General features: G+C 44.9%; 1 protein-coding gene across 2 annotated transcripts in view; it reads left to right on the top strand.

Moving 5' to 3' along the window:
- CCDC69 (coiled-coil domain containing 69) overlaps positions 1–12,339 on the top strand; it is a 35,337-nt gene extending 22,998 nt beyond the window's left edge. The window contains exons 5-9 of one of the 2 annotated variants that reach the window (XM_079915346.1): positions 8,487–8,560; positions 9,465–9,566; positions 10,055–10,174; positions 11,086–11,183; positions 12,157–12,339. In XM_079915346.1, the coding sequence (XP_079771472.1) occupies positions 8,487–8,560; positions 9,465–9,566; positions 10,055–10,174; positions 11,086–11,183; positions 12,157–12,334 (572 nt within the window). In that variant the 3' untranslated portion in view covers positions 12,335–12,339. The remainder of the gene's footprint in view (positions 1–8,486; positions 8,561–9,464; positions 9,567–10,054; positions 10,175–11,085; positions 11,184–12,156) is intronic. The other variant, XM_079915347.1, reaches the window with a different exon arrangement.
- The last annotated feature ends 1,429 nt before the right edge of the window (positions 12,340–13,768 follow it).

The raw sequence follows: 13,768 nt of genomic DNA, 5'->3' as shown, positions 1-13,768 counted from the left end.
CTCAGGCTGCCCATTTGTATTCACATCTTCTCCCACTCCAATCCCTGACAACCACTGATCTGTTCTCCACCACTATGGTTTTGTCTTTTTGAGGCTGTTAGAGAAACAAAATAATACAATATAATTTTTAACATTGTCTTCTTTCCCTCATCATGATGCCTTTGAGAGTCATCCAAGTGGCTGGGTGTATCAGTAGTACCTTCTTTTTCATGGCTGAGCTGTGATCTAGTGTTCGCTCATCCCCTTGTCCCTGGGGGGACAGGTCATTTCCAACTTGAGGCAATTATGAATAGAGCTCTTCTAAACATTCGTGTACAGGTCTCTGTGTGTTCTTAAGTTTCTTGGGTAAACACCTAGGAGTGGAATGGATATGATAAATGTACGTTCAGCTTTATGACAAATGACTAAACTGCTTTCCTAAGGGACCATCGTTTTACATTCCCATCAGTGATGGATGAGATCCACTGTTCCTTTTCACCAACACTTGTCAATATTTTTTATTTTTGGCTGTTCTAATAAATAAACAGTGATGACTCACTGTGGGTGTAATTTGCATTTCAGTAATGACTAATCATGTAGAACATCTCTTCTTGTGTTTATTTGCTGTCTGTATAACTTCTTTGGTAAAATGTCTGTTCAAATCCTTTGCCCATTTTAATTAGCTTGTTTGTTCTTACTGTAGAGTTTTGTTTTTTTTTAACATCTTTATTGGAGTATAATTGCTTTACAATGGTGTGTTAGTTTCTGCTTTATAACAAAGTGAATCAGTTATACATATACATATGTTCCCATATCTCTTCCCTCTTGCGTCTCCCTCCCACCCCTCTAGGTGGTCACAAACCGTGGAGCTGATCTCCCTGTGCTATGTGGCTGCTTCCCACTAGCTATCTATTTTACGTTTGGTAGCGTATATATGTCCATGCCACTCTCTCACTTTGTCACAGCTTACCCTTCCCCCTCCCCATATCCTCAAGTCCATTCTCTAGTAGGTCTGTGTCTTTATTCCCGTCTTACCCCTAGGTTCTTCATGACCTTTTTTTTTTTCTTAGATTCCATATATATGTGTTAGCATACGGTATTTGTTTTTCTCTGACTTACTTCACTCTGTATGACAGACTCTAGGTCCATCCACCTCACTACAAATATCTCAATTTCGTTTCCTTTTATGGCTGAGTAATATTCCATTGTATAATGTGCCACATCTTCTTTATCCGTTCATCCGATGATGGACACTTAGGTTGCTTCCACATCCTGGCTATTGTAAATAGAGGTGCAATGGACATTTTGGTACATGACTCTTTTTGAATTATGGTTTTCTCAGGGTATATGACCAGTAGTGGGATTGCTGGGTCGTATGGTAGTTCTATTTTTAGTTTTTTAAGGAACCTCCATACTGTTCTCACAGTGGCTTTATCCATTTACATTCCCACCAACAGTGCAAGAGGGTTCCGTTTTCTCCACACCCTCTCCAGCATTTATTGTTTGTAGATTTTTTGATGATGGCCATTCTGACCGGTGTGAGGTGATACCTCATTGTAGTTTTGATTTGCATTTCTCTAATGATTAATGATGTTGAGCATTCTTTCATGTGTTTGTTGGCAATCTGTATATCTTCTTTGGAGAAATGTCTATTTAGGTCTTCTGCCCATTTTTGGATTGGGTTGTTTGTTTTTTTGTTATTGAGCTGCATGAGCTGCTTGTAAATCTTGGAGATTAATCCTTTGTCAGTTGCTTCATTTGCAAATATTTTCTCCTATTCTGAGGGTTGTCTTTTGGTTTTGTTTATGGTTTCCTTTGCTGTGCAAAAGCTTTTAAGTTTCATTAGGTCCCATTTGTTTTTGTTTTTATTTCCATTTCTCTAGGAAGTGGGTCAAAAAGGATCTTGCTGTGATTTATGTCATAGAGTGTTCTGCCTACGTTTTCCTCTAAGAGTTTGATAGTGTCTGGCCTTACATTTAGGTCTTTAATCCATTTTGAGTTTATTTTTGTGTATGCTGTTAGGGAGTGTTCTAATTTCATAAACATTTGTGTACAGGTCTCTATGTGTTCTTCTAAATTTGTGTTCTTTAAATTCTTCTAAACATTTGTGTACATGTCTCTGTGTTCTTTAGTTTCTTGGGTAAACACCTAGGAGTGGAATGGATATCATAAATGTATGTTCAGTTTTATAAGAAATGACTAAACTGCTTTCCTAAGGGACCATCATTTTACATTCCCATCAGTGATGGATGAGTTCCACTGTTCCTTTTCACCAACACTTGTCAATACTTTTTATTTTTTGCTGTTCTAATAAATAAGCATGATGACTCACTGTGGGTGTAATCTGCATTTCAGTAATGACTAATCATGTAGAACATCTCTTCATGTGTTTATTTGCTGTCTGTATAACCTCTTTGGTAAAATGCCTGTTCAAATCCTTTGCCCATTTTAAGTAGCTTGTTTGTTCTTACTGTAGAGTTTTGAGAGATATTTATATATTTTGGATACAAGTCCTCTGTATTTGCAAATATTTTCTCCTAGTCTGTGTGGGTGTTTTGGTTTTGTTTTGTTTTCTTTTTCATTCTCTTAATGGCTTTCACAAAGCAAAGCTTTAACTTTGATAAATTCCAAAGTTATTTTTTCTTTTATCAATTATGCTTTTGGTGTCATATCTAAGAACTCTTTGCTGAACTCTAGGTAACAAAGATCTTCTATGTTTTCTCCCAAAAGTTATATGGTTTTAAGTTTTACATTTAGGTCTATGATCCATATAATCATGTGATTTTTCTTTATACTGTCAACATGGTAGATTGCATTGATTTGAGTTTTCAAATTTTGGACTTGTGTTACAAAACCCCACTTGGTCTTTTTATATATTGCTGAATTTGATTTGCTAATATTTTACTGAAGTTGTTTGTTTCTATGTTCATAAGGGCTACTGGTCTGTAGTTTTTCCTTGTACCATCTGTCTGGTTTTAGTATCAGGGTAAAGCTTGCCTCGTGGAATGAGTTGGGAAATGCTCCTTCCTCTTCTATCTCTAAAAGAGATTGTATAGAGTTGGTACTATATCATTTTTAAATATTCAGTAGAATTTGTCAGAGAAACCTAAAGATTTAATCAGATACTTGACCAAAGAGGATATACAGACAGCAAATAAACACAAGAAAAGATGGGCTTGGACATTTCCTTTCCAGAAAGTATTTAAGTACAGATTTAACTTCAATAGTTAGAGGATTGTCCAGGTTATGTATTTTTTCTTGGATGAGTTTTGGAAGTTTGTAGTTTTTCAGTAATTGGTACTCTTTATCTAAGTTGTCAAGTTTATGTGCATAGGAATTGTTCATAGTGGTCCCTTAGTATTGTTTTAAATATCTTCTGTATCTATAATGCTATCCCCTCTTAAGTTTCTGTAATTGGTAATCTGTGCATTTAATTTTTTTTCTCTGTCTGTCTTGCTTGAGGTTTATCAATTTTATTAATCCTTTCCAAGAATCAGCTTTCGGTTCCATTGATTTCTTTTTCCTATTTTTCTATTTTCAATCTCACTGACTTCTCTTTTTATTTCCTTCCTCCTGCTTGCTTGCTTTGTATCTAGTTAGCTCTTTTTTTTCCTAGTTTCTTAAACTAGAAGTTTATTGATTTGAGACCTATCTTCTTTTCTAACATAAGCACTTGGTGCTATAAATTTCCCCCTCAGCACTGCATTATCTGCATGCTACAAATTGATGTTTTACATTTTTATTTTTGTTCAGTTCAAAATATATTCAGGGGAGATTACCTTGAGACTTCCTCTTTGGCTCACTGAATATTTAGAAGTGTATTTCCTTCCAAGTGTTTGGACATTTTCTAGTTCTCTTTTTGTTACTGGTTTCCAGTTTGATTCCATTATGGTCAGAGAACACAGTTTGTATTTCATTTCTTTTATAATATTTTTCAGCTTGTTTTATGATGCAGGATATGGTCTATCTTGTGAAAGTTTCATGTGCACTTGGAAAGAATGTGTATTGAGTATTTTATAAATGAATCAATTAAAACAAGTCACTGACAGTATTGTTCAGTTTATATTTTTACTGTCTGTCTACCTTTTCTATCAAATACTGAGGAGTGTTGACGTCTTCAACTGTAATTGTGTGTTTGTTTCTCCTTTCAGTTCTGTCAGTTTTTGCTTCACGTAATTTGAAGAATGACTGTTCATGTATAAATATTTAAGGTTTGTTATGTCTTCCTGGAGAATGGACCCCTTTATCACGATGTAGTGTACATCTTCATCCCTGAGAATCTACCTTATTCTTTTTTTTTTTAAATTTAATTTACTTATTTTTTGGTTGTGCCAGGTCTTAGTCGCAGCAGGAGGGCTCTTTAGTTGCGGCTCACCAGCTCCTTAGTTGCAGCTCGCAGGCTCCTTAGTTGCGGCATGCATGTAAGATCTAGTTCCCTGACCAGGGATTGAACCCGCATCCCCTGCAGTGGGAGGTGGATTCTTAACCACTGCACCACCAGGGAAGTCCCGAGAATCTTCCTTATTCTTAAATGTTTCTTTTCCATTCTTACTTTTAACCCACCTATGACATATTTAACGTAGGTTTTTGTAGGGACCCTGGTGGTCCAGTGGTTACAACTCTGTGCTTTCACTGCTGAGGGCATGGGTTCGATCCCTGGTCGGGGAACTAAGATCCTGTGAGCCTCACGGCACGGCCAAAAACAAACAAAAAAAGTAGGTGTTATATCATGTCAATAGCACATAGTTGGGGTTTCTTTTATTTGGAGTGTTTAGGCAGTTTAATGTTGTTATTGATATGGATGTCGTTTTGGTGTTTATCTTCTGTTTGTTCTGTTTTTTATCCTCTATTTTCCCTGTCCTGCTTTCTTCTGGAGTATCTGAACATTTTTTAGTATTCCTTTTTAACTTACCTATTCTCTCTTTTTTTTTTTTAGATGTTGGGGGTAGGAGTTTATTAATTAATTTTTGCTGTGTTGGGTCTTCGTTTCTGTGCGAGGGCTTTCTGTAGTTGTGGCAAGCGGGGCCACTCTTCGTCGCAGTGCGCGGGCCTCTCACTATCGCGGCCTCTCTTGTTGCGGAGCACAGGCTCCAGGCAGGCTCAGTAGTTGTGGCTCACGGGCCTAGTTGCTCCGCGGCATGTGGGATCCTCCCAGACCAGGGCTTGAACCCGTGTCCCCTGCATTAGCAGGCAGATTCTCAACCACTTTGCCACCAGGGAAGCCCCCCTATTCTCTTTTACTGTATCTCTTTGTGTATGTATATATGTGTGTGTGTGTGTATGTGTATGTATGTATTAGTGATTGCACTAAGAATTACAATATGTGTAACAGTCTACTTACAACTAATATCTTACCAGTTCAAGTGGAATGTACAAACCTTATCATCATATAGGTCTATCATCTCTCCTTTTTGTTGTACTTAGTCTTATGTATTACATCTGCATACACTGAATACCCCGTCAGACAATGTTATAATTTTTGCTTTTACCCATCATATTTTAAAGAGCTCAAAGGAAAAAGAATAGTCTATTACACTTACCCAGGTGTTTACCAGTTCTGTTGTTCTTCCTAAATTCCTGAAGTTTCAAGTTGCCCTCTGGTACCATTTGCCTTCTATTTAAAGAATTTCCTTGAGCAGTTCTTTTAGAGCAGGTCCATTGGTGATGAATTTTTAGTGTTTCTTCATCTAGAATGTCTTTATTTCACTTTCTTTCCTGAAGGATATTTTTACTGAAGATAGGATTCTTGATTTACAGTTCTTTTATTTCAGCAGTTTAAAAATGTTCTTATGCCTTCTAGTCTCTAAGCTTTCTAATGAGAAATCCACAACTCATTCAAACTTACTTCTTCTATGTAATGCACCATTTTTCTTTGATTCTGTTCCAGATTTTTTATTAGTTTTTTTTAACACCTTTATTGGAGTATAATTGCTTTACAATCGTGTGTTAGTTTCTGCTTTATAACAAAGTGAATCAGCTATACATATACATATATCCCCATATCTCCTCCCTCTTGCATCTCCCTCCCACCCTCCCTATTCCACCCCTCTAGGTGGACACAAAGTACTAAGCTGAGCTCCCTGTGCTATGCAGCTGTTTCCCATTAGCTATCTATTTTACATTTGGTAGTATATATAAGTCCATGCCACTCTCTCACTTTGTCCCACCTTCCCCTTCCCCCTCCTCAAGTCCATTCTCTACATCTGCGTCTTTATTCCTGTCCTGCCCCTAGGTTCTTCATAATCTTTTTTTTTTTTAGATTCCATATATATGTGTTAGCATACGGTATTTGTTTTTCTCTTTGACTGACTTCACTCTGTATGAGTCTCTAGGTCCATCCACCTTGCTACAAATAACTCAATTTCGTTTCTTTTTATGGCTGATTGTTATTCGTTTTTAAAAATGATACGTCTGAGTGTGGATTTCGTTGGGTTTACTTTGATGTTCAGTGAGCATCTTTAATCTGTAGGATTATGTTTTGCCAAATTTGGGAAGCATTCAACCATTCCTTCCTATAGTTTTTCTGCGCTGCATCCTTTCTGAGTCTTTGACTCAAATGTCAGATATCCTGGGATTATCTTTTGGGTTTCTGAGGCTCTGTCCATTTTTTTCCAATATTTTTTCACTTTCTTTCAGATTGGGTAATTTCTATTGATCTTCAAAAGTTCACTAGCTCTTTTTTATGTCATTTCTGTTCTTCTATTAAGCCCACCAAGTGAGTTTTTTACTTCATTTTTTTGTTGTAAAATTCCCTCCTTTTTTTTTTTAAGAAGATGTTGGGGGTAGGAGTTTATTAATTAATTAATTTATTTTTGGCTGTGTTGAGTCTTCGTTTCTGTGCGAGGGCTTTCTCTAGTTGTGACAAGCGGGGGCCACTCTTCATCGCGGTGCGCGGGCCTCTCACTATGGCAGCCTCTCTTGTTGCGGAGCACAGGCTCCAGACGCGCAGGCTCAGTAGTTGTGGCTCACGGGCCTAGTTGCTCCGCGGCATGTGTGATCCTCCCAGACCAGGGCTCGAACCCGTGTCCCCTGCATTAGCAGGCAGACTCTCAACCACTGCACCACCAGGGAAGCCCCCTCCTAGTTTTAATGTTTGGTTACACTTTCTAGTTTTCCATCCTTTCGAAGAGTGTTCACCCTTATTTCAGAGCATTTGTATAGTGGCTTCCTTAAAGTCCCTTAATAATTCCAACATCTGTGGCACCTCACTGTTGGCATCTGTTGAATGTCTTTTCTCAGGAGGATTGAGATTTTCCCACTTCTTTGTATGCTGAGTATTGAGAAGTGCAAGCTGAGCAATTTTGTATTGCATTCTGGATATATTGGATGTTTGAATACATCAGATTCTGGGTCTTGTTTAAATTAAATGTACTGGTTGAGTGGTACTTTGAATTCTGATCTTCTTGCCCAGTCTGCCTGCTACCATTTACCTTTCAGAGTCTGAAAATAGTTGTTGCATTCATTCTGTCCTGGTTTTATAGCTAAATTCAGTAGACTGCATGGAGTATGCTTCCTCCATCTTACCTGGAAACAAACCTGTCTTGATAGGCCAATTAGTTAAGCCCATAATTTATAAAAATTAAGCCTGTGGTTTTTATATAGCTGATCTTATCCATTTCTGACAGCTCGATCACATTTATGTTACTGAACATTCTTTTCCTTGTGTCACTGCCCACTGTGACACAGGCCCCTTATATACCTGGGCCTTTGGCTGTACTACACTTTCCTGTTGTCTGTCCTATTTCCCATCCCACCCAGTGACTAGTCATTTCCCTCTTATCTTCTTTCAGCCAAGAGAAGGTTGGAATTTTCCAAAAGGAACTTTGTAGAGGAGGCAGGATGAAAAGTAAACTCTGTGAATTTGGAGAGTGATAAGTCCAGCTCTGCACAGCACTGCCCAGCCTGGAGAGCCTTGCATGTCCTTTTCTCACCCCTTAGAGACAACTAGGCCAGGCTTCTTTTGACCCATTTCACAACTGAGTCAACAGGAGTTTTAGGTATTTCAAGTGATCTCCTCCAGTTTTAGAGAAGCAGAATTAGGACCAGGTAGATTTCCTGGCCCCAAATCTAATGTACTTACTGTAGTTTTGTGCCACAGTTTGACAACTAATGAGTCAATGATTTTGTGATTTGGCTAACCCAACTTAGAGAACACTGGCCCTGTGCATTTTCCACCGCATGCTGTGGCCTGAGATTAACAGCCTGCCGCAGACCTTTGGATCTTCCCCTCAGCCGGGTGTGGGTGGCACCCACAATCTGGTAGGGTTCACAGTTCTTCCCAGGATCTCATTGGTTTCCCCTTCCATGAGCTTCTATTAAATATCTACTATAGTTCTGGTACAGCCCCAAGCCCATGAGATAGGAGGAGGAATAAAAGCATTCTCAGACTCCTGGTCCCCATGATCCCAGGGGGTCACCTGGGCTCTCTGAAGCTCATGGGGCCTGCCGGACAGCTGTAGGGTGAAGTGTCAGGGATCTGAGCTCACAGTGGTCTCCTTTCCCTCCAGTCCTCCAGGCCTCCCATGAGCAAGATAAAGAAGCCCTTACCCGCTCCTTCCAGGAGGCCAAGGCAGCCCTGCAGGTGAGACGGGTTGGGCCATGTCAGTCTCTGTGATGTGACCACCACACTATTATATTAGCTCAGGAGGACTTGGTCTGAGATGAGGGTTGGCCTGTTTTTCAAGGACCGCTGGGAGCATCTTGGAGACTTCATGGGCCTGGTGCCACAGTGATTAGAGCGATGGGTGGATGCACAGGGACCTGTGGAAGCAGGAGAGGAGGTGTCCGACCCAATCTGGCTGGTCAGGGACTTCCAAGAGGGATTGAGATCTAAGCTGGAGTCTGAGGGTGGGTTAGAATTTTTCAGATGAAGAAGGGTAGGAAGAGTGCCTTAGGTAGGAAAAAAAAAAAAAGTGTTTAAAGCCATGGAGGAAAGGGAAAAAATATGGAGTACCTGTGGAACTGAAACAAGTCCAAGATGACTGGGTATAGAGTATAAGTGGGAGATAGCTGAGGCCAGAGAGGGAGGCAAGGAGCAGACGGTGGGAGTCTGTGAGCCATAGTAAGGGGTGCACTGTCCTAAAGGCAACGGGCAAGGTTCGGGTGGAAGAAATCCTTGGCAGGGGAGCAGTATGGAGACAGGAATGCACCTGGCAGCTGGAAGAGTGATGTGACGTTGGCTGCAGGAGAGGCGTGTAGAGGGAGCAGTGAGAGAAGAGAAAGGGCAAGGACACCGAGCCCGGTTTGCATGTATTTTGAATGCCAGACTACCACCGGCCTTGAATGCCCTGACATCGTCCCCAAGGGTATGGAGAGGTGGGGCTGTGTGTTTCGAGCAGTGGTTGAAGTAGCTAGAGCCTGCACTGTTGGGCAGAGCAACAACAGACTGAAGAACCCAATACTGACCCCTCTCTGTGGGGTGGAGAAGTCCACCTCCAGCCTTATGGGCCAGGGGTTCATCACCTCCATCCCACTCCCTTCTCCAGGAGACCACGGACAGACTGACCGCACAGCTGGAGGCCTTCCAGGCCAAGGTGAAGAGGGTAGAGGAGTCCATCCTAAGCCAGGACTACAAGAAGCACATCCAGGTAGGCAGCAGTTCATCCGCAGCTTCTCCTTCTTCCATCTCCGGGGAGGTCCAGGTCTGGGCAACAGGAAAGGCCAGTCCCTCTTCAAGGACAGGGCTCAGACCTGACACCCTTACCTTCACAAGGGTCTGGAAGAAACGGTGTCCCCGTGTCACTGAGGGGGAAGGTAAGGTTCAGAGAGAGGCATATAGGATGGTCAAGTGCTCAGGCTCTGGACTCAGAACTAGGCGCAAAGAGCAAACCTACCACTTAGCACAAGCGACTTGACCTCTGTGAACCACGGTTTCCCCATCTGTGATGGTGTGAGCACAACATGCACTATTGAATAGAGTAAGATAAAGCACATTAAGCACTTTCCATGGGCCAAGAGAGGGAGGTGACTTGTGAAAGTCAGAGCTGGGGGCAGAGCGGGTAGGAGGGAGGTCGCCCATGCCCCGCTGCCCCCTCTGCCGGATGGTCTGCTGAGATCGCTCTGTGCTCCTGTCTAGGAGTACGGGAGCCCCAGCCAGTTCTGGGAGCAGGAGCTGGAGAGCTTACACTTTGTCATCGAGATGAAGAACGAGCGAATCCACGAGCTAGACAAGCGGCTCATCCTCATGGAGACAGTGGTCCGTGGCTGGCAGCGGCTGGTGGGGGATGGTAGCGGGGGCAGCTCATGCTTCTACTTTCTGGGCACTTCCTCTGTCAGGTGTGCAGAGGGAAGGCGCTTTGAGGAGGGCCCAGCCTGGTCCATACCAGCTGTGACCTGCCACCTGTGCCGGCCCTTGAGCCGCTGAGGCTGGTCTGGGTCCAACAGTGCCTCCTTGTCATCCGGGTCCTATACATTTCTTGACTGCTCACGTTGCTGTCACTTGGGTGACGCTGGGCAGGTAGCCGGGCTAATCAGGAGGGGCTGGCAGATGTCACAGGTCGGGCAGGGGCTGAGGAAGAAGTCAAGGCTGAAAAAAAAAAAGTCAGACAGATTTGGAAAGCCAGAGTCAGCAAGGACAGGCCTGGGCAGTGGTGGGCACTGGGGACACAGGTGGCTTTGTCTCCAGGAGAAGGGAGGCCTTGGGAACCTAGGGTTGAATCCAAACGGATTATGTTACGTTGTCCTGGAAGAAGTTCCCTGTCCTCTTGTGTGGCGCACAACCTAAATTTTAAATCAGACCATCTCAGAGCTTCCCTATAAATTTTTTTCAACCATTTCTGTGGAACAGCATAACAGATACACTTACATTTTTATACATTAGATACTTCTGACTTTTGGAGAACCAAAATACTCTGGTGAACTGATGGAGATTTTAAATAGTAGTGGCGCTCTTCTTTTTTTAATACTCATCTGGCAAAGCGAAAAGCTGGCAGTCCTGTGTTCATGCCTTAGCTGTATTGTTCCAAGTAATCTTATTGCTTCACGAAATGTGACATTTGGTCTCAAGTAGATCAGTGTTTTCAGTGAGCACAGATAAGAGGGAGGTGACAGCACACATTGTGTCGAGTGAGGTTGGTGGCTTTCTGAGCTCGCTCTTATTTGTCACAGAAAGAAAAAAACCTGCTGTTGGAGGAGAAAATCACCACCCTGCAGCAGGAGAACGAGGACCTCCATGCCCGAGGCCGCAACCAGATGGCTGTGTCCAGGTAGCTGCTCCCACCCCCCTCCTCCCATCCCCACCACTTTTTTTGTGAACTTCCAGTTGGGAGAGTCTCCAAGAGGCCCTGGGAATGGATTGACGTGGGCCCAGGCCTGTCTGGGGAATGCAGCTCCTCTTTGCTTGGGGGGGGGTCAGCAAAGGGAAATCCCAAGGGACCGGCTCTGCCCGGAAACAGAAGTCACAGGGCTGATTAATATCTGTTTGTCTCCATCCTGGCTAAGTGGGCTTCATGGGAAAGCCCAATCCAGGAAGAAGGAACAGGAAGCGTAGGGTTCAAGAGGCCCAATGAACGAATGAATCGGTTGTAAGGGATCCGTAAATGAGAACTAAGATCACGTGTCGGATGTAATTTGTTGACTACACATTATCTCATCGAATCCTCGTAATTACTCTAACAGCCAGTCCTGTTATCATTCCCATTTCACAAATTCACCAAGAGCGAATACCTTGTCCAGAGTTACACGTCTCAGTGGTGGAGCCGATCTGAACCCAGAGCTGTCTGCTAAACTTCAGACAAACCTAGAATGGGACACTAGGGCCGTCTGTTCAGTTCCCCCAACTGGTTCAGAGGCTGAGAAAAGGCCGGGGTGGGAGTGGGGCTTGTGGGGGGGCGGTGGCTGAGGGCCACACTCCTTGGTCAACAGCTTTTTTTTCAACAGACCAACAAATTACATCCGACACATGATCTTAGTTCTCATTTACGGATCCCTTACAACTGATTCATTCATTCATTGGGCCTCTTGAACCCTAAGCTTCCTTTCCTTCTTCCTGGATTGGGCTTTCCCGTGGAGCCCACTTAGCCAGGATGGAGACAAACAGAGTTGCCTTTTGGGACAGGCAGACGGGGCGGTGGGACCCCGGGGAAGGCTTCCTGGAGAAGTGGGCTGGTCGCTGCAGTTGATGGAGACCCCGAGGGGCGGTTCCCCACAGGCAACCCTGGGCTCTGTCTGTGTCCACAGGCAGCTCTCTGAGGACCTGCTTCTCGCCCGAGAGGCCCTGGAGAAGGAGTCGCAGTTGTGCCAGCAGCTCCAGCAGGAGAAGGAGCAGCTGCTGTACCGGGTCCTCGGGGCCGACGCCTCCCCCGCCTTCCCGCTGGCCTCTCTCACCCCCACTGAGGTCTCCTACCTCGCCACATAGCGCCTGGACCGCCGGGATGCTGTGGTCACAGCTTTCTCTCGAGGACTTGGCAGAGAAAACAGCAGGGGCCTCTTGTCCCTAGGAGGGGACAAGGGTGGGAGTGAGATGGGGAGCCAGGATGTGCGGCCAGTCAGCCCTGGGGGCTTGGGCCACGTACACTCACCCTCGGGGCTTCGGAGGCCCCTCAAGTTGGCTCAGGGGACAAACAAGAAGAGCCCTTTCCTCCCTCCCCTTCTGTCTGTTCAGATCGGGGGGTTCTGAGGCTTTCCCCAGGGGCAGCCATGCCATATTGGTCATCTGACCAAGAGGAGACAACCCACTGGTCCTCACTTCCCGCAGCCATCCCCCCAAGCCCCACTCCCGCCCCGGCCTTTTCTCAGCCGCTGAACCGGTTGGGGGAACTGAACAGACGGCCCTAGTGTCCCATCCTAGGCTTGTCTGAAGTTTAGACTAGGGGCTGGGGGGCAGGGGAGGACAGGCGCCACATGCTGTGAATCAAACTGGGGCGGGTGAGTGGCTGGGAGGGGGGCACTGGAGGCCCTGCCGACTGGGCAGTGAATCGGGCATGGCACCGGTCCCAGGCCCAGAATCCGGTCAGTCTAGGGGTTACCGGCAGAGCTGCTGCTCCTGGACCGGGCAAGGCTCACTGCCCTGCACTCCCGGTCCCTCGGCCTCAGGGCCATCAGGACACGGGGGCCACCTAGTGGATCTAAGTACCCTCGACAGCCAGAGCTGGAACCTCATCCCTGTACTGATGAGGAAACCAAGGCGGGGAGTGGGACCCGCAGAGCCAGGACTAGGGCCTCACCTGTCATCCAGGTTTCACCTTATCATACTTTTTCTTCCTCCCCAGGCTCTGGGAGGTCATGTCTGAGACTTGGTCTTTCTCCTCCTTGCTCTGACTGCCCCCCACCCTTACGAGTGCTCTCTTTCATTCCTGCTCTCCACTTAATTCCTTCTACCACCCCTGACCCCAGGCCCACGGATCCTGGCCCTCAGCCTCCCCGTCAGTGCAAAGGGGTGGCTCGAATAACTAACCCCAGCAGGCCTGTCCAATCCTGACTGTCTGTGGATTCAAGATTCTTCTCAGGAAGTGTTGGGTCATCTGGAACCAATAACAATCCCACCCCTGTATAAGCATTTTAATTAAATGCTTTCATACACACCTCTCTCCTTGATCTGCAAAAGCTCCTCAAAGCAGGTTCTTACCCAGCTTTAGCAGAGAGCAAACTGAGATCACAGGAGCCAATGGGCCATGCCTGGGGTCCCCCAGCCCCCCGGACCATCACGTAGGAAAAGTCAACTCACAGGAACTGAGGTTTCCTCTGTCATCCCAGACTGCCTTCTTCATTCCCCCAGATGTGGGCTTCATCCATTTCTAGTTCTAGGGGTTCAGATGTGACTCTGTTTCTTCAGCCCTGGGCAAACAGGTTT

The sequence above is a fragment of the Stenella coeruleoalba genome (assembly GCF_951394435.1).
Source record: "Stenella coeruleoalba genome assembly, chromosome: 3".
NCBI lineage: Eukaryota > Metazoa > Chordata > Mammalia > Artiodactyla > Delphinidae > Stenella > Stenella coeruleoalba.
This window is presented reverse-complemented; position numbering and strand designations above follow the sequence as displayed.